The sequence below is a fragment of the Elgaria multicarinata genome, chromosome 1, assembly GCF_023053635.1.
Source record: "Elgaria multicarinata webbii isolate HBS135686 ecotype San Diego chromosome 1, rElgMul1.1.pri, whole genome shotgun sequence".
Taxonomy (NCBI): Eukaryota; Metazoa; Chordata; class Lepidosauria; order Squamata; family Anguidae; genus Elgaria; species Elgaria multicarinata.
The window spans coordinates 104,199,378-104,222,400 of record NC_086171.1 but is presented as its reverse complement, the minus strand read 5'-3'; the positions used below and the strand labels follow the sequence as shown (position 1 = coordinate 104,222,400).

The 23,023-nt window shown below is 44.2% G+C and overlaps 1 protein-coding gene across 1 annotated transcript in view; it reads right to left on the bottom strand.

Moving 5' to 3' along the window:
- Positions 1 to 23,023, bottom strand: part of SOAT1 (sterol O-acyltransferase 1) — a 55,439-nt gene that overhangs the window by 9,405 nt on the left and 23,011 nt on the right. The window contains exons 3-11 of the mRNA XM_063134184.1: positions 20,117 to 20,175; positions 14,902 to 15,044; positions 14,751 to 14,810; positions 11,526 to 11,633; positions 9,165 to 9,447; positions 7,265 to 7,343; positions 5,505 to 5,586; positions 3,009 to 3,054; positions 229 to 358 (exon numbers count right to left, since the gene is read on the bottom strand). Coding sequence (XP_062990254.1) covers positions 229 to 358; positions 3,009 to 3,054; positions 5,505 to 5,586; positions 7,265 to 7,343; positions 9,165 to 9,447; positions 11,526 to 11,633; positions 14,751 to 14,810; positions 14,902 to 15,044; positions 20,117 to 20,175 — 990 coding nt within the window. The remainder of the gene's footprint in view (positions 1 to 228; positions 359 to 3,008; positions 3,055 to 5,504; positions 5,587 to 7,264; positions 7,344 to 9,164; positions 9,448 to 11,525; positions 11,634 to 14,750; positions 14,811 to 14,901; positions 15,045 to 20,116; positions 20,176 to 23,023) is intronic.

Below are 23,023 nucleotides of genomic sequence, written 5' to 3'. Positions count from 1 at the left end.
GTCGATACATGAGAACTTGGTCAGTGTGTGTTATGGGGGAATGGGGGTGTTGGGGGAATGGGTATTCAAGAAGCCTACAAAACCGGGTGGTTTGATGAACTGAGATCTGAACCACACTATCTACTAGACCATGCTTTACCAACTGTTGATGCTATGACAATTGTAATTATATTGCTTTCCGAAGATCCAGATTAAAGAGGGCACAAGTTGGTACCCAGAAGTACTCACCTGGAAGAATGGAGTTGAAAATGCAAAGGACCAGCCCCCGTATATTGAAGTGCTCCCGACTATAGTTCCGGTACGTAGGAATACAGAGTCTCACAAGGATGTAGTAAGCATAGAAGAGTGAACCTAGTATCTGAACCAGAGGGAAAGTAATCAGCTGATTATAAAAAGCAGGAAAGAAAAGGAAGTAACGTGAGAGAAAAACGACAGTATCATCTCAGCTACTAACATCTACAGATCTAGACTACGGTCGGAAAACAGTGTCAGGGCTTCTACAACAGTAATTACCTCATTCAGACCTGGCTATGGTTACATTCATCATGTCAATAGCAGCCTTGTGTAACCCTAATCTCTGAGTGTTGAAAATTTCAATGCTCTGTGGGAGATAAAGCCGAGGCTGCTGGGAGGAATCAAGGGGCAATCCCACAAGGAAGCAGAGGCTGCTGTTGAGCTTTTTCCATCAGCTGTTTCTCTGCTTATTGTATTGTTCTTTTAAGCAGCTATTTAACCCAAAGGGTTGAGAGGAGAAAGGACAATTTGCCACTAAAAGAGAAAAGATTCCAACAGCAAACGCCTTCTCTGTGTTGACCTAGAATCCCCTCATCCTTCTTCAAGGAAGCTTCAGAATGCTCAATGGTCTGAGCCAAAACGGCAGTGAGGGTGGCCACAGGTTCAGTGCTTTGTCTGTGCAAGCATTCCATGCAGGCTCCACCATGTATAAGTACAATTGTTATGTGAGCTGCGTATAGTGAGCGTACCAGGAAATGGTGGCCTGGGCAGGTGCACTGTTGGCATCCAAACTCAACACATGAATGGGTCAGCTCGCACAGTAAGTGTGTTCATATGAGATCATAGAATCATAGAATCGCAGAGTTGGAAGAGGCCTACAAGGCCATCGAGTCCAACCCCCTGCTCAATGCAGGAATCCACCCTAAAGCATCCCTGACAGGTGGTTGTCCAGCTGCCTCTTGAAGGCCTCTAGTGTGGGAGAGCCCACAACCTCCCTAGGTAACTGGTTCCATTGCCGTACTGCTCTAACAGTCAGGAAGTTTTTCCTGATGTCCAGCCGGAATCTGGCTTCCTTTAACTTGAGCCCGCTATTCCGTGTCCTGCACTCTGGGAGGATCGAGAAGAGATCCTGGCCTTCCTCTGTGTGACAACCTTTCAAGTATTTGAAGAGTGCTATCATGTCTCCCCTCAATATTCTCTTCTCCAGGCTAAACATGTCCAGTTCTTTCAGTCTCTCTTCATAGTGCTTTGTTTCCAGACCCCTGATCATCCTGGTTGTCAGCTGCTGTCACGGCTGCTTTTTTTTAAATCAATGTTACTCTTTAAACCAGGGATGGGCATCTTTAGCCCTATATCTCCTATCAGCCCTAGCCAGCACAGCCCATGGTGAAGGAATATAATAAGAAGTGTAGCCCAAAATATCTGGAGGGCCACAAGTTCCCCACGCCTGCTTTAAAACGTGTGTCGAGGATCTACTTCACTACATAGCTAGGACCAGCCTTGGGGAGGGCTCAATTTCTTAGGAATCTGACCATGCTTGAAAGCAACTGCAAAATAAATACAGAACATGCAATGTTGCATTGTTTGTAATAGTTGTCATTAAAAGTTAGGAAAATGTCTGTGGATTCTGAATGAAAATCATAGAATCATAGAATCGCAGAGTTGGAAGGGGCCTACAAGGCCATCGAGTCCAACCCCCTGCTCAATGCAGGAATCCACCCTAAAGCATCCCTGACAGATGGTTGTCCAGCTGCCTCTTGAAGGCCTCTAGTGTAGGAGAACCCACAACCTCCCTAGGTAACTGGTTCCATTGTCGTACTCCCTAGGTAACTGGTTCCATTGTCGTACTGTTCTAACAGTCAGGAAGTTTTTCCTGATGTCCAGCTGGAATCTGGCTTCCTTTAACTTGAGCTCGTTATTCCGCGTCCTGCACTCTGGAGGATCGAGAAGAGATCCTGGCCGTCCTCTATGTGACAACCTTTTAAGTATTTGAGGAATGCTATCATGACTCCCCTCAATCTTCTCTTCTCCAGGCTAAACATGCCCAGACATTGCTTAAGAGCTGGATTAGGAAGGTTCGTCATTCACTACAATTGCCTCCTGTCTCTGGAAAAGCTGGGCATTTTTATTTCTTGTATTATGCATACGCACATCCTGTCAAGGCTGTGGGGCTAAGGACAACCAATACCTAGTCATTCAGTGATCCAAATCTAAATGACAGGGGTGCTTTGAGCACAAGGATAAATTCAAGAACAATCTGGCACTGTGCATTTCTTGCAAGACACTGAGACTGAATACTGAAGAATCAGTGTTGGCAATAAATTCAAGATGCATTTCTATGAATGTTCTGGGAAAAAGAAGCCCTACAACTGCCAGTATGCCCCAGGCAACCATGCTGGCTGGGGAGGCTGCAAACTGTAGGACTCTTCTGCAGAAATATGTATAGGATTGCACACTCAAAAGCTCTCAGATGAATAAATCCTCTGGTTCCCAATTTCACTATAACCCAAAAACTTCCATTAGGGTTTTAACAGCCTGGGAGAGTAAGCAAGGTGACCAGATATAGAAGCTTAACAAATACTGGTTCTAGTTTAGTCTAGGTTAACATAAACTGATATAGCTATAAGCAAGCAGCAAGGGCTAGTGAGCATTATTATGGGCTAGCAGCATTTGTAGGTTTGCAAGGCTGTTTTACATAGCCATATTTTCACATAGGAAAATGTGAATTATCTGGAGAAACACAAGATTTCAAGGGGGGGGGGGGAATCACTAACCTGTGCAAACTTGGTAGCTACATAGCTCCATCTTGTTGTGGGAGTCCTGCAAAGAAAATAAGGCCACAGAATTACACCGAAAGCAGCAACTTCCTTGGTGTCAGCTGAAATCTATTTTGAGAGCTTTACTAAGGTACTCCTAGACAGAGCAACCAACCTGCAGCAAACACAATCTAACAACATATCAAGATACCACCCAAACATTTAATTGTAGGCAGGTCTGTCTGATTTGTAAGACACAGCTCAAGATGCATGCTCTATTTTGGACTGGATTATTATTATTATTAGTAGTAGTAGTAGTAGTAGTAGTAGTAGTTATATTTGGAATTAAAAAAACATGTAGGGAAGGAAATTATTAAGAGAGGGCAGCAGGGGATATATAGTCTGGGGGATGCAGAAGATGTCACTGAAAGAGATAGGTAACTTTATAACACAGAAACATCTAAATTGTATAGGTAACTTTAAAACATCACAAACATAAGGATTAAAACATTTTTGAAGCCAAAATGCTCAGGCTCAGCACACATTATGAAATGTGGGCACACAGTCAAACCGGCTGCTATAAGAATTGGCAAGTTTTATGGCAGTTAGCTATAAGCGTATAACTAACACAGCAGGGAGGATAGTATTCTTTTTGATGTTTAGCACTTTACACCTGAGGGAGTATTTAAAAACAGGATTCCCCTTTTTGATAGGTGCAGCTGCACAAAGCTGCCAATACCTTATCAAAACTGGCTTTAAGATTGCAACCCTGTGCCAACTCACTTGGGAGTCAACCCCATCAGACGAGAGTTGAATTCACCTCTGAGCAATTACGCATTGGGCAATGCTGCAGTTGTTTGGATCTCCTTAACCCATCCACTTCACAAAGCGGTACGAGCCGCAAAGTGAAATACATTTCATCAACAAGTCAGATCTGTAGTCCGGCTACCCACGCGTAAGCAGTCTCAACCATGTTGAGAATGTTCCCTGCTCCTACCCTTCACGTCCCTTAGGCACAATCAGCTGCCAAAAGGAGAGATAAAGCGGAAGATGAGAAATGGGAGAAGCAATCGTTGTAGTTGCCGCCCCCGACTCTCAAATGTGAAACCGCCATTGGGATTCTTGCCTGTGCTGTAGGTTGCATGGTAGGTTCACCACCCATGCTGTGCCACCCTCTGGGTTTGGTCAACATGCCAATCCGCCCTGCTGCAAGAGAGTAATGCTAATGGCTGCCATGCACACAGCACGCATTGTAGGGACTGTCGTGGGCTGGGCCCATGGTCCCTTTTTGGAGAACGTCTTTGCTTCATCCCGGGGAGAGGGAGAGGGGTTTCTTTGTGTCCGAAAAGGGAGTAGCAAGTAAAATGCCAAGGCCGCGCAGTGCGAGAAGTGCCTGGCATCTGATAACGCCTCCCCGGGCTGGTACCGGGGGGGGGGGGAGTAACAAGTTGCAGCGTGCAATGACTGGGAGAGTTCCCCCCTGCCTTTGGGTGAGGTGTAGGTTGCTAAGGGGTTTCTATTGGTCAGGGTGGGTCTGGTGACAAGGGGGTCCCAGAAAGGGCTAAAAAGCTTGGGCACCCAAGGGTTCGGCCTCTTTCCTATGTGTGTTAGGAGTCCGATGAGTGCGTGGTGAGTAAGAGCACCCAGGCTGGGCCGGCTGGATGGCAGAAGCCCCACGTGGCCGCTGAGGGAAAGAGTCAGTTCGAGTGGCGACATTGAGTTGCAGTGTTAAGTGTTTGTTTTGTTTTAGATTAGGTTTGGGTACAAGTGGGCAAGGGACCTTGCCGGAGTTATGGCTAGGTGGTTAGTGGGGAGTGAGTGCGAATCCAATTGGTCTGAGTATGTAAAGGGGGAGGGGGAGGTATTAGTCCCTGCTGTCCAAAGTGTGTCATTCCTTTGTCCGTGTTTTTCCCCCAAACCTCTTACGTGTTTACCTTAATGTGTGGACCCTTAAGGAAGTGTGTTTGTGTGAAGAATAAAAGTGTTTGGTCCCTATCTCCAGTGTAGTGTTGTTCCTTGAGCTTAGACTTCCAAAGGGTTAAAAAGCGGTAGTGAAGGTGTGTGTGTCTGGGCTGGCCGAGTTAAACCCCCCTTTTCTGGCCGGGGAATTGCTGAGTCAAGCCGAGCAGTTCCGTCACAGGGACCATGACAGCTGCTTCCCCTACTGCAATTGTCTGAACCCAGTCTAAGAAAGCGAGCTAGTGGGCTCCTCCTTTGCTGCGTGTGATTTCTGTCCCCACCAGCTCTCTCTCCCTGCTGGTGAGGGGGAGCCTTCAGAACTCTTCACAGGAAGAGATCTCACATAATGGGGCTGCTCTCCCATGATGAGTGTAATGTGCAGCCAGGACCTTAGAGCATTCGGTATCCATTGCATAGGTGAAGAAGAATCCCTAGCTGTCCACATTTTGAAACGCTGGCATCAGTACAAAGAAATGCACTAGTAAAGTAAAATATTTAACTATGCTGAAGAGGGAATTAAGCCACCAAGTAGAAGGTTATTCATATTGACATTACCTGGGATAGTCATCTCTGTAAATAAGGGTGGGAGCAAAGAGGAAGTACAAGTACTGGGACATTTTAGGAAGTTGAAGAGTGTCTGAAAAAGCAGAGGGAAGAGAATCGTTTAGTACTAGGTCACACCGCACACAAGAAAGCAAACCTATAATTTCTGTCCCACTTCCTATGAATAACTGGTTATCTATTACAGTTTGTTTAGAAATACACATTCCCACAACTTTTTGTTCCACTACGCTTAGCCTTACAATAAGATTATCCTTACAATAACATCATTCCTACAATACAATCATTCTTACATTTTTTTTAAGTGACCCAAGACCATCCGAAAAGTCTATGACTGGGTTTGGACAACACAGTAGTCAACGGTTGCTTAAATAGTCCACCGTTGCTTAAATAGTCCACCGTTGACTATTGTGTCATCCGTCGAGCATTTTACACACAACGATTGGTTATTTCCCAGAAATAACCAATGCACGTAATCAACAGTGTGCAGAGTTGACTGTTGATTATTATGTCGTGTGTTGGGCTCCGTCGACTATTTCACATGCCTACAGAGTCGCGAGGTAGGACAGGCAGAAATGCCTGCTGCTCTTGCCCTGCAGGACTCTATAGTCATGTGTCATTCATCCCGGGAAGTGCATCCCTGGGAACATGTCAGCTCCCCACACGCTTCCCAGAACGTGTACATGCTGGCCCTGTGTGGGGTGCCACAATTGGAGGCTCTCAACATGTTCCCAGGGACGTGGACCTTTAAAGCCCTCCATGTTTTGGGGGGACTCTCCCATGAGCCATTTGGATATCGGCTTAAGGGGATGGAAGAGCTCCATCTATCCCCTTGAGCCGATCTCCAAATGCATTGCGGGGCTGGGGCTGGGGCCGGGGCCAAGGGGTGGGGGGGAAGGATGTCTCCCACAGCTTGATGGGCAATGCCAAACTGCGGGAGATATCCTTCTCTCGATATCGGGGTGGGGCAGGCAAACATCTCCTGCTGGAGATGCTTGGCGCCCCGCCCTCATTTGCTAGAAAGTGGTGATGAAAAGGGACGCTAGGCTCTCCTGCAAGTGGCAGGAGATCCTAGTGTCTCCCGTCCCTATTCGCTACCACTTTCCCACATTGGAAGACACTGGAGAAGGGGTGGGCGGCAGCGAAAGCAGCTAGGCGGCAACTCTCCTCCATCTTCCTCCCCACCCTCCCCACCCAACAGCGTCGCTAGTTCCCACTTTCCATATCAGGACGCCACAGAGAAAGACGCAGCAGAGCCACCCGGGCCGACAGGGTGTGTGGAGAACAATACTCAACCAAGTGTTAATAGTCAACTCCATCATGTCGCATTGGGGGTATCCCCAAATGTCATCCATGGAGTTGACTATGTACACACGGTTGACTATTGTGTTGTACAAATGCAGCCGATGACAACTCTCTGTGCTCCAGATCACCCCATATAAAAACCAAACAAACCTACAGTCAGCTCACATCTCCCAGTTCCATTAATAAATCAGCTGAAACTTGTGTAGAACCTAAACCTAGGATTCTCTTCTATCCGCTGCAAGTAGTGCACTCTTACTCCAATGAGCATTAAGACCATTTAACAAGTTCCATGATAACCTTACGAGACAAGGAGCAGCCCGTGCCACTTTGTCTCAACTGCAGTGGGTCCATAATCTTGTTCCATCTAGAGTCCTATCCTCAGAACAACAAAAAGGCAAGGAGCCTTCATCCCCACAGCTACAGAATCCCAGCAGGTAAAAGCTACTCACTTGACTTGTGTGAGGTAAAGGAGACTATTCGTGGAACATTCTCCCTGATGAAAGAATGGGCTTTCATCATCTGACGCACCTGCAGGAAGGAGAAGACAGGTGAGGTCTATTTGGCATCTTCCAGAGAATGGTTTTAGAAACAGCTCAAATAAACAAAGCAAAGTGCAACTTCTCTCGCATGGATTTCTTTGGCAATTCTGTAAACTAAACATTATTTTCCATTTACTCATTTTGCATCTTACATTTGGTGTTACATAGCATTTTGTTTTTAAGGCCTTGTTGTCAGTTCTATTCCATCTCACCCCCTACAATAATCTTAGACTTAACAGTAAGCTATTTGACCAACATCTTCCAACTAATATTGGGGGTGCTCCTGGATCCGTCGCTCCAAATGACAGGTCAGATAGATGCGATGGCCAGGAGTGCCTACTATCAGCTTCAGCTGATACGCCAGCTGCGCCCCTTCCTAGAGTTGGAAGACCTAAAGACGATAGTGCACGTGCTGGTAACCACGAGACTTGACTTCTGCAATGTGCTCTACATAGGGCTACCTTTGTGCCTAGTCTGGAAACTTCAACTAGTGCAAAATATGGCAGCCAGGTTGGTCACTGGTATATCTAGAGGTGACCATATTACACCAGCTTTAAAATCACTTCACTGGCTGCCAATTAGTTTCTGGGCAAAGTATAAAGTGTTGGTTATTACCTTTAAAGCCCTACATGGTTTGGGTCCAAGTTACCTGCGGAATCGCCTTCTCCTGTACAATCCGCCCTGCACACTCAGGTCCTCTGGGAAGAATTTACTTCAGTCAGCAAAAACTAGGCTGACAACCGTTACCCAGAGGACCTTCTCTTCTGCCGTTCCCAGACTGTGGAATGGCCTGCTGGGAGAGATTCGTCAACTTAACAGACTTCCGGAATTTAAGAAAGCCATAAAGACTGATCTCTTCCAGCAGGCCTAAGCAGTTGAATTTTAAGATGCCTTTTAATAATGTGCTGCTTTTTAATAATGTATTAGTTTTATATTTTTTTAATCAATTATATGTATTTTATGGTGTTTTGTATTTGTGTTGTACCCCGCCTCGATCCAGAGGGAGAGGCGGGTAAGAAATTTATTATTATTATTATTATTATTATTATTATTATTATTATTATAATAATAATAATAAATTAAAAGTTTGTGCAACTACTTCACCTGAGTGGATATAGATGGCGTAGGAAAACATAAACTGTTTTAAGAGGCAGTTTGGGAAGCAATAGAGCATCTACAAGGAACCAGCTTGACTGCACAGTCTTAATGGCCCTGTGGGTACTATGCTTCAAGAGGAGAAAGAACCTGCCCTGGCCAAAATCCTGGGGTATGGTTGACAAATATTCACTATGATCTGTTAGGCCTTCATGATTATGGTGCTTTCTTGCTACATCTAAGCTCCAGATCCCAGGGATCTAAGATCCTCACACTCATCTAAGCCCCTCACACTCAGCCTTCTAAAAATAAAACAAAACCCCACTAGCCTTGATATTTCCTAAGTCAAATAGAAGTAAAAGCCCTGCATAGGGTCACAAACCCAGGAATTAAGAAGCAGCATTTTGGTAATTTAAGCTTTCTGAAATGGTTGGGAAAGGATAGAGAACATTCTCTGCCCATGTACATAAGGAACTGGTTTCCACAATCAAATCATAGAATCATAGAATAGCAGAGTTGGAAGGGGCCTACAAGGCCATCGAGTCCAACCCCCTGCTCAATGCAGCAATCCACCCTAAAGCATCCCTGACAGTTACTTGCTTTTCCTTTAACTATTATACACATCTCTGAAAAGACTAGCTTATATCCTAACTTGTGGGGAAAAAAGCCCCCATCTCTCATCTCCTGGTGCGACCTTTTGGGTACCAAAGCCTACCTGCTCAAGTATAACGATGAAACGACAGGCTGGTGGTAGATCATAGGCCAATGCAATATAGGTTGGTCCAAGTCCAAGCCCAACTATCTGGAAGATCATGAAGAGAGCCCCAAAAAAGAAGGAGCGGATAGTCTTGTGGGAGGAGCCATGGTACCCCTGGGCCCACTGGACAAAGAGGCCATAGGGCACAATCAGCGTGGACAGGAACATGCAAAGCCAAGTGGGAGCGGCGATGGAAAATTTCCCAAAGGAGTAGACGAAGAGGTCAAATTCCAACACCAGCCTTCAAAAAGATGCAAACAAAAGAAAACATTAGGAGAGCCTCATTTACTGGGTTAAAATATATTTTGCTAGGTGAAATCAGTAACAGCGATTGAATCCTATGCCCAAAGTGTCATTTCACACACTGCTTTTTAAAAAGTATATATACCCTAAGACAGACAATCAAACATGAACATGTTTTTGTAGTAAGCTAAAGAAGCCTTCCCCAACCTATGACCTCCAAATGTGTTGAACTACAACTCCCATAATTCCCAGACAGCCTGAGAATTACGGGAGTTGTAACCCAACACACCTGGAAGAACACAAGGTTTGGGAAAGCTCATGTTAAAGTGTGGCAGCAACAAATGCCTGCATCACCCAGGTACAACTGATCCAGGGTAGGTTGCAGGTCTTCGGCAAGCACAAACTTGTGGCAATCCTGTGGATTTTTTTTTTTTTTTTTTTTGGTTATACATATGTGTGGTTGGACATAGTTACTGGGTGTTCTGTAGCCTTCAGGTTAGTGTACTGGAAAGGTTGTGCCCGAGATTCTGCATAAAGAACCTGGATTCTCACGGTTTAGATCAAACAGCCACCTGAATGTCTGCTGGTTGCTTTAAACAAACACTGAGAGGCCAATCCTAAGCAAGTCCAAATGGGTTCAAAATGAACTGACTCCCAATTAGGTGTGCTCAGGATCGCAGCCTTAGATGGGGAAGATGGAAGGGAATGTGCAGCAAGAAATCCACAGCAACATTTGAGTAAGCCACAAAAATGACAGCAAGGATCAATCTGCCTGAAAAAGATGGCAAATTCTTATTTATTTATTTAATTTATTTATTATATGTTTATACCGCCCAATAGCCAAAGCTCTCTGGGCGGTTCACAAAAATTAAAACCATTAAGAACATAATAAAACATCCAACAGTCTAAAAACTCAAATACAAAATACAATATAAAAAGCACGACCAGGATAAGACCACACAACAGAAATTGATATAGGATTAAAAATACAGAATTAAAACAGCAAAGTTTAAATTTAGGTGTTAAAATACTGAGAAAATAAAAAGGTCTTCAGCTGGCGATGAAAAGAATACAGTGGACCTCTCTGGGGAGCTTGTTCCACAGCCAGGGTGCCACAGCAGAGAAAGCCCTCCTCCTAGTAGCCACCTGCCTCACTTCCTTTGACAGCGGCTCACGAAGAAGGGCCCCTGTAGATGATCTTAAGGTCCGGGCAGGTACATATGGGAGGAGGCGTTCCTTCAAATAATCTGGCCCCAAGCCATTTAGGGCTTTGTATGTTAGTACCAGCACTTTGAATCGGGCCCAGGCCTGGACTGGCAGCCAATGAAGTTGTAAAAGGACTGGTGTGATGTAATCTCACCGGCCAGTCCCTGTTAGTAAACAGGCTGCTCTGTTTTGTACCAGCTGAAGTTTCCAGACCGTTTTCCAAGGCAGCCCCACATATAACGCATTGCAGTAATCCAAACGAAATTCTTATCGCCCAGAGTTCTGAGGTTGTTAAGACGCAGCTGCAAGCTTCCCTACTTAAGGGTGCAATGCACACACACACACACATACACAGAAACAGAATGACAGACTCTTGGTGTTTCATATAAAGCTTGGTTGGCATTATGAACATGAACACACACACACACACACACACACACATATATGTGGACACGCATACACACAGAATAAACAAATAAACAAAAACAAATAAAAACAAAACATTCAAAAGGTTTCTAAAAAGCATTCCTAAAAGCGCACGCATGCACGCACGCACGCACGCACGCACACAATGTTCAGGGGAATCTACACCAGAGGAATTCTTCTATGCAATTCAAAACCTTACACTTCCAGCATTTTCATCTTTAGTTCCTATAAGAAGAGCCAATCCCTCACTGGGTAAGTGCATGTTTTTATTCTGGGAGACCAATATAGTTGTTTTGATACAATCCTTGCTGCTAGGGATATTCTAGTTCAGCCAAAACAAACAATGCATTTTTTATTTGCACCACTCACTCGTGATCTGTATTTGGCAAGTGCCTCTTCTTGAGGCAGCACTGCCAAAAAGGTACACAAAATATTAAGCTTTACCTTCCTTCATCAATGAAGTCTACCACAAGTGTGCTGAGAATGAACAAGATGAGGAGGGCAATGAACATGTGATAGATGGTCCGGATGTGATCCACTTCAAATAGCTCACTGAGAGAGACAGACAGAGAGAGAGAGAGAGAGAGAGAAATTAAACATTAGGACATGGACGGACACATACACACAAACCATTCTCATTAGTGTAATCTTACAAGAAATGCTACAAGTCCAGGATTTCCAGTGCTTAAAACTTAGAACACTGGAGTGCAATGTATGGCCTCCCAGATTATTTTGGCCTACAATTCCCATTGCCCTACTACTCCCAGGGCTGATGGAAGTAGTAGGCCAAAATATCTGGGGGACCACCAGTTGTCCACCTGTGGCCTAGAAACCACAGTGGTATGAGTACATCAGACAGGTTTGCATTAGATGATATACATCTCCAGCCTAGGTCATGCCTTTTCACCTTCAAATGTAACATGGCAATTGTCAACATACATAGGATGCTGGCCAACAGGAACAACTTATCCTCTTTTATCGTAGATACACTTACCTTGGGGAGGTCCACCAGGTTAATGTTGGGGAATATACTGTACTCATGACTGAATCCACACAAGCAAGGGCACCGTGCTGGGCAGTATGTAAAAGCAGAAAGAAGCCTATAATGTTGGTTGACTGCTTCTTGTTCTTTTTGGAAATATAACATGGATCATCACAAGTATATTGCCTCAAGGAACATTTTGCAGGAGAGACAGAAAACCTAAATGGCTAATTTATATACACCCCTTTTTATTAAAGTGGGGCACAATCCACCAGGACATTCTCTGCTAAATGCCCACTGAGATGCAAGTCACTCCTATCCATTTCAGTGGGGCTGGCACAGCAGAATTTATCAGTGGATTGTACCCCATGGGTCAGATCGAGCGGTCTCCCACTGGACTACCCTGAATGTTGCCCCAAATCTGCCACCTCAGATGGCAGGGCTTGCTCTGAAGTTAGTTCAACGGATGCTCATCCAATTATTTTCCTTATTTAATAGATAATGGATTCTGTGAATCAAGGTTAAGTGACTTATGAAAGGAAGCTTAGAGGAACTAAATTATTCCTCAAACGAGTCCTGCATGTTTACACCTTGCAGTGCACTGGAAAAATATAAAACGCCCAATGCTGATTTCATGTCTCATATGATTATGGGAAAATTAATCAAGCAAACTGAACTTGCTAAAAGGTATAATTAACCCCCTTGCATTTTATGCCATGGTTTACAGATAGCACAAGCCTCCCCTAAAATATTACATTGTTTGGTTTTATTGAAATACGAGAGCAGGGGTGGGAAACTTGTGTCCCCTCCTCCCTGATGCATTGTCCTACAACTCCATCATCCCTCAGCACTGGCTATACTGTCTGGGATTGGTAGGAGTGGTAAACCAAAACATCTGGACAGCCATCGGTTACCCACCCCTGTACTAGAGGGTATAAAACATAACACTGGGAAATGTATTGTACATTTTAATGCCAAAGTTTGATTTTGTAAAAATGAATATGTGGCTATTTTTAAAATTCTTTTATTATCAAAATCTAAATTAAAAAAATGTCCTTCTTTAAAAAAAGAAAAGAGAAAGCCCAGGTGAAGGGCAATGAAATTCCAAACCAACTACAACATTGGAAGGTTTGGACAGCACAAAGCCAACAGAAGGTGCTACACAGCATCCTACAAAACAGTCCCTTCCTCCCAGCCCATCAATAACAACAATTTGACAGGACCTTCAACTGAACCAAGTAGGATAATAACTAACAACCCTGTTATCTATTAGAGTGAGGACCAGGCACATCTTTATGGGTTTTTTTTTTGAGACCTTGAGTGTGGCCGCTAAAAGGACACGTCCCTGAAATGTTAGATATCTCAAAGCCTGGAGGAAAATTCTGCTACCAACGCAAGGACAACATTGCAACATTTTCTAACTAAAAAGCAAGCACTCCAGCAAGTTGTAGCTGGAGTTACAAACATCAGCTAAACTGGTCACTTGGAGCTAGAACAGGAATTAGCAACTGGTCCCCCCCCCCAAAAAAAGTAATGTTATCTGGTCCCCAAGCAGTGGTAGCAAGATATAATCAAAGTGTGGTAACGTTTGAAAGGGAAAGCGTGGGGAAGAGGGTGTCTTCCAGACTTTAATGTTACGTCTCTTTGTACTTTTTATGTAAAAATTTTGCTACAGGTTACAGGAGGACCATAATGTATCAGACCATAACAGGAAGGACCGTAGCAGGACCTTGCTACAAGTTATGAGAAGGACCATAACTCATCGTAAGAGGCTGAAGCTCCAGTTTAAAAGGATGGGAAAGGACTTCTGCCCAAGACCCTGGAGAACTGTTGCCAGCTGCAGAAGACAATGTTGGGCAAGAAGGACAAATTCCCTGACCTGGTGTAAGGCAGCTTTCAATGTGCCAGGACCACATGTGCTCGCTAATGGTGAAGCTGCTAGGTGGTGCAAACTTTGTTAGGGCACCCAACCACCCGTGAGGCTGTTGGATGGCTGGCACAAGATCTCCTGGCTCAGCTGGAGGGAGAGCACACACGAGCCTCTGCCCTCCTTGCCACAGCCACTGTAACTCTCCCCTGCGTCTCCTGCCGCCACACCCCACCCCACCATTTTCCCTTCTGTCGTCCCCACCCTCTGAAGAGCTGTATCAGCCATTAAAAGCAGCCTACACGGTTCTCCCACAGTACAAATGATCTCTAGGGATTCCCCTCCCACAATGCCTGGCTATGAAGAAGCCCCCCCCCCACACACACACACTCTAAGACAGGCATTTGGGCCTGCCCTGTTTTCTGGAGAACCTGCCTGCCCAACCAGCAGCTATGGGAGGCCCTCCTGGCAGGGAGGAGAGTGCATAATTCGCTGGTATTCTTGCTCCATGGGGATTTACTTCACCACATGGGGATGGCTGGTCCTGTGGATTCAAAGCAACACACATTTCGGAATGGTAGAGCTGTTTTTGGTGATCATCTCTGAGCTAGAATCTGAGGAGGTAGTAGCACTCAGCAGCACTTCTGGAAGTTTTAATGCCAACTTTTGGCCAATGCATGGAACTAAGCCACTCCATGCCCTCCTGCAATACAGATTACAGGAACTGGTGTGCTTAAACAGCACCCACTCAGTAGACCAGGGCAATACTAACTTTACTCACGGCACCAATTCAGGTTAAAAGCTCATTAAACATACTCACTCCAAGACGGACTTCCTAGCAATAAAAACTTTCCCATGTTCTGGAGGTGCTCTTGATTCTCTGTGAAAAGAAAGAATATTTAGCATTTTAAAAAAAATATAAGGGAAAAAGAAATCCACTCTGCTGTAGGTGCAGCCAGGAAGCAACATACTTGGTCTTGAAGCCGTCTTTCTCTGAATGAGCCTCTGGGAAGGCCGATGGCGAAGGCTCCAGCAGCGCAGACTTTGCAATCAAGCTGTTTACAAATTCCGAGAAGTGGCTGTCGACCCCCTTCATGAAAGCTGGCTTCAACCGCTGGTAAAATTTGGGGAAGGGATGGAAGAGAAAGAACACATAAGCATGATCTTCGCAGAAACCTGCAGCAAAAGTCGCACTGTACGCTTTGCCATCAGATGCCGGGTTGTCATCCTAACTTCATGTCAAGAACAAATGCCAAATCTGAAGGAAGGCTGCAAGCTCAGCTCATTTGCTGTCTGCTGACCGCAGATTATCTCACCACAGTCAAAAACAGGGCTCACAGCTCTGCTTCAGAGCAAATGTTTCATATGCAGGCACAACACCTGGCACTTCCAGGTGGAGATTTTATGCGTACAAAGCTGAGCTATGGTAGAGATCATAGAATCATACAATAACAGAGTTGGAAGGGGCCTACAAGGCCATCGAGTCCAACCCCCTGCTCAATGCAGGAATCCACCCTAAAGCATCCCTGACAGATGGTTGTCCAGCTGCCTCTAGAATGCCTCTAGTGTGGGAGAGCCCACAACCTCCCTAGGTAACTAATTCCATTGTCGTACTGCTCTAACAGTCAGGAAGTTTTTCCTGATGTCCAGCCGGAATCTGGCTTCCTTTAACTTGAGCCCGTTATTCCGTGTCCTGCACTCTGGGAGGATCGAGAAGAGATCCTGGCCCTCCTCTGTGTGACAACCTTTTAAGTATTTGAAGAGTGCTATCATGTCTCCCCTCAATCTTCTCTTCTCCAGGCTAAACATGCCCAGTTCTTTCAGTCTCTCTTCATAGGGCTTTGTTTCCAGACCCCTGATCGTTCTGGTTAATATAGTTAAAATCCAATATAAATCCTACCTAGAGTAGACCCATTCAAATGAATGTGGCTTATGTTAGTCATTTCAATGGGTCTACTCAGAGAGCTTCGGCTATTGGGCGGTATAAAAATGTAATAAATAAATAAATACTCTACATAGGGCTTATGTTGGATTTTACCTTCCCCAACCTAGTGTTCTCCAGACGTGATAGACTACAACTGCTGGCAATTACGATGTCTGGGAATTATGGGAGTTGTAGTCCAATACAACTGGAAGGCACCAGGTTGGGGAAGGCTGGGTACTGTGCTACATGGACCAATGTTCTCATTCAGACAAGGCCGCTCCATACGTTCAAATATACAAGAACCTTCTTGTCTTCATGGAATAAGTGGGGTTTTGATAGTAATGGTCGAAGTGAGGTCTCCTTGCTTCCAGCTTTGTAAAACTCGGGGTCACACACCACTCACTGAGGAACAATGCCCCAGCCAGTCTCCCTGCCCAATTAGTGATGTTTCCAAAGTTGATAATTAACCAATTCATAATGCAGAAGTTGTGCAGCTCATAATGTTCAGCTGTATTATGAATCAAACAGCATCTCTCACCACACCACCCAGAACAGGTCTTCCAGAATTTCCAAAACGTAGCACATCTCCAAAGGAAAAAGAAAGTCGAAAGAAGTTCAAAAAAAGAAAAAGCTTTCACGCAGGAATGTGGCACTGATATTGCTTTAATGTGACATGGCGGGGGGGGGGGGACCGACAAGAGAATGGAGTCACTTCCATGGCTACTCAAAAACAGCAGCTGTGATGGTTAATGGTTAACTTTTTGCTTGCAATCCCACCGAAAACAGGAACTTCAAGTTTCCTGGCAATCCTGTTCCACGGACTATGTTCACAAAAGGCAGTTTTTTTGTTTTTTTAAGACTACGGAGTTGTTTGATCTGCCACTGCAGTTTGACACAGTCAACAAACACGGAACCATGCCAAAAGAACAAAAATAAGAAAAACCCAAACAAGGGAAGGTAGAGCAGGCAGCAGAGTTTCTGCTGTTCAGCAGAACACCAGGTTGCCTACCAAACAACAGGTTCTTGCTCTCAGAGTAAGCGGCAACCCTATCACTCCTTTAGAAATTGCCTGGGAAGGCAGGCATTGTTGTTATTTCCACATATGGCCGGCTCAGCCCTACAAAGAGGCGTTCTGTACTTTGCCACTCATTTTCTCTCCCTGAGGCTGAGTACTGACAACAACATTTATGTGCCTCACAGATTTATGAGAATTTACTGCCTCCAAGAAACCCTTCGTACATTGCTATCTGTTCTGGAGCTTCTGTGCATTGTAAAAGATTCTGGGGAGCATTTTCTAAGGTGCACAGGCAATTTCATGTTGGTCAGACCTGTTGGCCTCCATTGCTGCCTTTCACATACTAGCACAGCCTTCCTCAACCTGGTGCCCTCCAGATATGGGGAACTACAACTCCCATAATTCCAAGACAATATAGCCCATGCTGGCTGGAAATTATGGATATTATAGTCCAACACATCCGGTGGAATACTCAGGCAGGCTTATGTGGGGTTTCCTTCCTAGGCAGTTTCCCACACAGACTCGTCAGGCCCACACTCACTTAGTTTTAACCATGTTGCAGCATCTAGTGGGATATATACATCTATTGGCCAAGAAGAAAAGATACATCATTAAGTGTGTCAGGACATTCTTATAACGTTCTTACAGTCCACATCCAGGGTTGGAGAATGATGGCCCATCAGATGTTGTTGGACTCCAACTTCCATCAGCCCCAAGCAGCTTCACCAATGGTGAAAGAGAATGGGAGTTGTAGTCCAGCAACATCTCGAGAGCCACTGGTTCCCCATCCCTGGTGTAGGGTCTTCAGATTGTCAATCTACATCCATGGGGTTCCTTCCTTACGAAAGGATACACACAGAGGCTACAAATGGCACTGTTGAACTTGATCAGTTTAGTCAGAGGACTTGAAGTCTAAAGATCAGCAATCCAAAATTCCATTTGTCATGGTTAGAATCTGATCCCTTCCGGAGCAAGTGTTACTATCCATAATTCTGATTTGCTTTTATATTCCGGTTATCATTTTATTTTATATTTTATTAACTCTAGCTGCCTTGTGCACTCTTCATGGTGGAAAGGTGGGATACATATTGGACAAACAACAGAAATAAATGTGTTTTGTGCTGGGGAGGAAGTGATCATACCCTCATTGTCCTTCTGAGACTCTCCAAGAACCTGAGAAGCACAAACACAACCCATACAGGTCCCAGTCCTCTTGAGCTTAGAGCTGAGGAGAGAGGCAGGGCACCATGTGATGTTTTGCTGTATTATTTATTTATTTAAAACATTTGCATCCTGCCCTATATCACTATGATCTCAGGGCGGCGTACAGATAAAATCATACAATCTAAAACAATAAATATACACAGCTAAAAACAAATTAAACCATGAATCAACCATTCATAGTTTAAAATTAAACCAGTACATAATTTAAAAGCAATAAAAACAATTAAAACAGTTAAAACAATGTGCAAACTTGGTGAATTTAACCCTTAAAGGCCTTGTTACAAAGCCATGTTTCCACTTGGTGCTGGAATAAAATCAGCGTTGGCGCCAGTCGGGCCTCCAAGGGGAGGGCATTCCACAGTCGGGGTGCCACAACAGAGAAAGCCCTCTCCCATGTCCCACCATAGCTTATGTGTTGCGCTGGTGGGATGCGGAGAAGGACTCCTCCAGCAGATCTCACATCTCGGGCAGGCATATATAAGAAGAGGCGCTCCCTCAAGTACCAAGGTCCCAAGCCGTTTAAGGCTTTAAACGTCATTTCCAACACCTTGAATTCTGACCGGAAGCGTATAGGCAGCCAGTGCAATCTTTTTAAGACTGGTGTTATGCCTATTTATGTAGTGTAAGTATTTGAAATGTTTTAGGAATGTCTATTGCTTGAAAGAATGTTAAATGATTATAAATTTACTGAGTTTATGTTGCAAGGACCAGGATGTGAGAGTGAGTGCTGATTGACTGGTAGTTGGAATGGTTGGATTGGGAGACAGCAGGGAATGGGAGGAGTCAGCAGAGCGTGTGTGGATATATTGAAGTGCTGTGTGTGTGAGAGAGGTAGTGTGTTTTGGGGTTTAGGCCTGTCAGGGCTTTGAGGAAGGAACAATGTGGTTTATTATTTTGGTGGATTAGATTGAGGGAGGAGTGCTAGAGTAGACTACAGAGGGGAGAGTAGGCAGGGTAACAATTGAAATTATATTTGGAACTGTTTTAAAAGCATTGAACTGAAACCGTTACACTTTCTGCCTATTGTAACCATCACGCTTTTTACTGAGGAAGCCAATACACTTTTACGACTGAAACTTACTCCTTGTTAATTCACACTGGTGTAGTTTATGAGGTACCTGGGTAGGGTACAGCTTCAATTGGTGGCAGCGGAAGGGAAGGCAAAAGTCTAGGGTGCAGAGCTGGACTGCTGTGGGACCAGAAGAGAGGGCACTTCCAAGGGACAGTACGCAGCATCTTCACCCCTTTTTGATATACCCTCTGGAACTGGGACCTTGGATTCAAGTAAATGAATAAAGGAGCAGGAAGGGGGTATACCACACACCATCCCTGTGCTTTGGGTCCCTCTGTCCAAGCTCCTGCAAACCCCAGCATAACTTTTGGGGTGATCTTCTCTGCACCTCTCCTCAGCTCCATTCTAAGAGAAGGGCTGAAGCTCGTGCCTGACATGCTGCATTCCCAGATGCTTGGAATACCCCAGCCCATCTCCAAGATGGGGAGGGAAACAGGTGATGGCCCCCAACCTCGAGCTGAGTTTTATTGGTGTATCACAAGGTCAGAGACAAGATTCGGCTCTTGAGGGACGAAGAAAGTACTAGTGATCACAATTTTTTCGTTAACTACCAAGGCCAGCCAAATTCAGTGACCTCCAAAGAAATAAGTTAAAAAAAAGCTCTCAGACTTCTGTATCCTACAATGTCATCTAAGCCAACTTTCCGATGTAACCTTCTGCTTCATGGCCAATAAAAAATGTGCAGCAATCCCTGTTCATCATCTGAGATGACCTCGCTGTTGTTCCAGGGACTCCAAATGTCTAGAGTCTGGATTCCTATCAAGTGCTGCACCACACTAAATGTTGGTAGCCAATTTTGTCAATCAAAAGTCCTGTCAGCAACAGGCTGATTTTATGAGAAAGTGACAGATTGATATTAAGCATAGGCCCATATACATTAGAGAAGAGCTTCATGTTACCTAGGGATTCTTCCTTGTCAATTCATATTAACTAACATTCACATATGTTTACCTCAGCTTCCACTGTGAGCTGCATCTTCCTCTTTACTGCACGGTCAACATCAACTTGACCTAAGAGAAAAACAAACCATTAATGTATTTTCTTCAATAACGACAGCTTATACTAGCCTTCCCCAACCTTGAGAAAGCTGGCTTATACCCAGTATGCAAGTATGAAAACAGAACGGGAAGGGGGGAAATACAGACATTTATTTTAAAATCAGCACTGAAAGCCCACAAAAGTTACAACATCACAAAAATATTTACTCATCCAGACATTTCTGTGCCAGTCATTTGTTGCCTATTAGTGGTCTAAGAAGAAGAAGAAATGGATTTGTACTCACCCCAGACTAGTGGCTATTTACAAGCAAGCTTTAAAACTGTCGATAAACTTATAATAAAAAATTGATTTAAAAATCTGTAGATAATTGGGGTAGATAATTTTAAAGGCTAGCACTCTTGAGGTTGTAAACCTATGTCTGGGCAAATGAAATTCCCTCCATAAGGCAGACTAGATGTCAGAGGAAAAGGTTCTAGCTTAGTCTTCTCCTTGACATGCTAATTGTACATGGAAGAAATTAAATGTTTCTATATGGAGGAAAATTCAGCCATGTGAACGCCCCTCTTGCAATCCCACGTGATATCTGAACTTTGTGAAAACAAGACCTAAGACTTGGTGCATTAGAAATTCAATAATGTAAGAAAACTAAGCTGTAAAAGATATAGAAATTTTATTTCTAAAAACAGAAACAAATTTGTTATGGTTGCTCATAAAAAATATAGAGTTGCAGGAGCCACACAGACACGTCTTTTTTATATTCACCAGAAGTCAGCCATGCCTCAGAATATATAAACACACACACAATATATAGCACTGAGTTTAGTATGCATGAATACAGTATTAATAAGATTTGCATATTCCCTAAAAGTACAAAATTGCAAATGGATTGACCTTCCTAAAGGCCCACTCATTAAGATGCATTTCACCAAGCTATTTCCAGTCTTGTTTCTCCAGTCCCTGTTATGAAGTTCCTCACACCTCTCCACAAAAGACCTGGGGAGGGAAAATATTTCACATTCCAAAAAACAACCCCCTGCATACACAAAGTTTGCAGCCCGAACAAGGGATGCCAGGTATATAAATCTATGAGGTTATGCTCACTTTTGAGCAATGTGATCCAACTGCAGAATTAAATGGATTTTAAAAATGGATTTGATCCCCATGCACAGAAAGAATTCTAAACCTGTCATGCCACCTGCTGCAATCCTCTAAAGGCCCTGTTGTCTCAGCCTGTCTTACTTCGCGAACATACAAACAGTTCTAGCCACTTGCTCCAGTAGCCGTGTTCCCTGCTTGGAAGAGTAGTAAGGTCCACATAATCATCCCATTAGAAAGACCAGCTTCCAATTGCTTTTGGGATTTATTTATAGGACTTTGGGTGCTAGGGCACGAACAAGTGATAACAGATAACAACTCATGGGAAATGTTTGCTGCATTGGCGTTTCCTTCAGCATGTCCAAGGTCTCACGTTTGACTAAACCTGAGGTGGGCCCTGAAGGCTGTCCACATCTCTTCTAGCCTTCTCTGCTACCATTAGTTATTCATGCCAACAGCATTTTAGCTCCCTAAATTTAAAAAATACTCTTCCTTTGTTTACATGCACTTAGCAAGAGATTTTCAACAACCGTATTTCTTTGATTCTAAGACGCCATCGATAGTAAGACGCACACTAATTTCAGTACCACCAACAGAAAAAAAGCTTTGATTCTAAGGAATAATAAACGCCCCCGCGATTCTAAGACACACCCCATTTTTAGAAATGTTTATATGGGGGGAATAGTGCGTCTTAGAATCAAAGAAATACAGTTGCAAGTGTAAGAGTACCTAAGCAATATGTATTCATCCGTGAAGTTTATTGTACTGGCCAAAAGCCCTGACAATTACGCCAAAAGGGAGCATCTGTGCATATACAATAATCTATATAAATAAAAATGTAAATGTTCGTTCGAAACAGACGTTATATCTCCGAAAGTTCTTCACCGATTGCTTTGAAATTTTGACACAACGTTGCATTCGAATACGCGAGCGTTGTTATGTAACTATGTTCTATATGGGGACAAAAGTTTGTCTTAAAATCGAAAAAATAGGCCTCCTCAAAACCAGTCCTGCTGATCATTGTGACATCGCCAACCAGTAGGCCAATCCACTGCCTCTGCCTCCTCTCCCATTTGCATGTTCTCTCCTATTTGCTCTTATAGGTCATTGTGACATCGCCAACCAGTAGGCCAATCCACTGCCTCTGCCTTCTCTCCTATTTGCATGTTCTCTCCTATTTGCTCTTATAGGTCATTGTGACATCGCCAACCAGTAGGCCAATCCACTGCCTCTGCCTCCTCTCCTATTTGCATGTTCTCTCCTATTTGCTCTTATAGGTCATTGTGACATCGCCAACCAGTAGGCCAATCCACTGCCTCTGCCTTCTCTCCTATTTGCATGTTCTCTCCTATTTGCTCTTATAGGTCATTGTGACATCGCCAACCAGTAGGCCAATCCACTGCCTCTGCCTCCTCTCCTATTTGCATGTTCTCTCACAATTGGCTGAGTGAATATAGATGTCACACCTGTGACAGTTACACGTTCTGAAGAAAGGTAACTGCCAGGAGTTTCCACTAACCTCCTCACCATAAAAACATCCTTTTTTAAAAACCAAACAGTAGGCCAATCCACTGCCTCTGCCTCCTCTCCTATTTGCATGTTCTCTCAAATTGGCTGAGTGAATGTAGATGCCACACCTGTGACAGTTACATGTTCTGAAGAAAGGTAACTGCCAGGAGTTTCCACTAACCTCCTCACCGTAAAACCATCCTTTTTTAAAAACCAAACAATCTGCTTTACTTCATCCAAATAATGCCTCGCAGA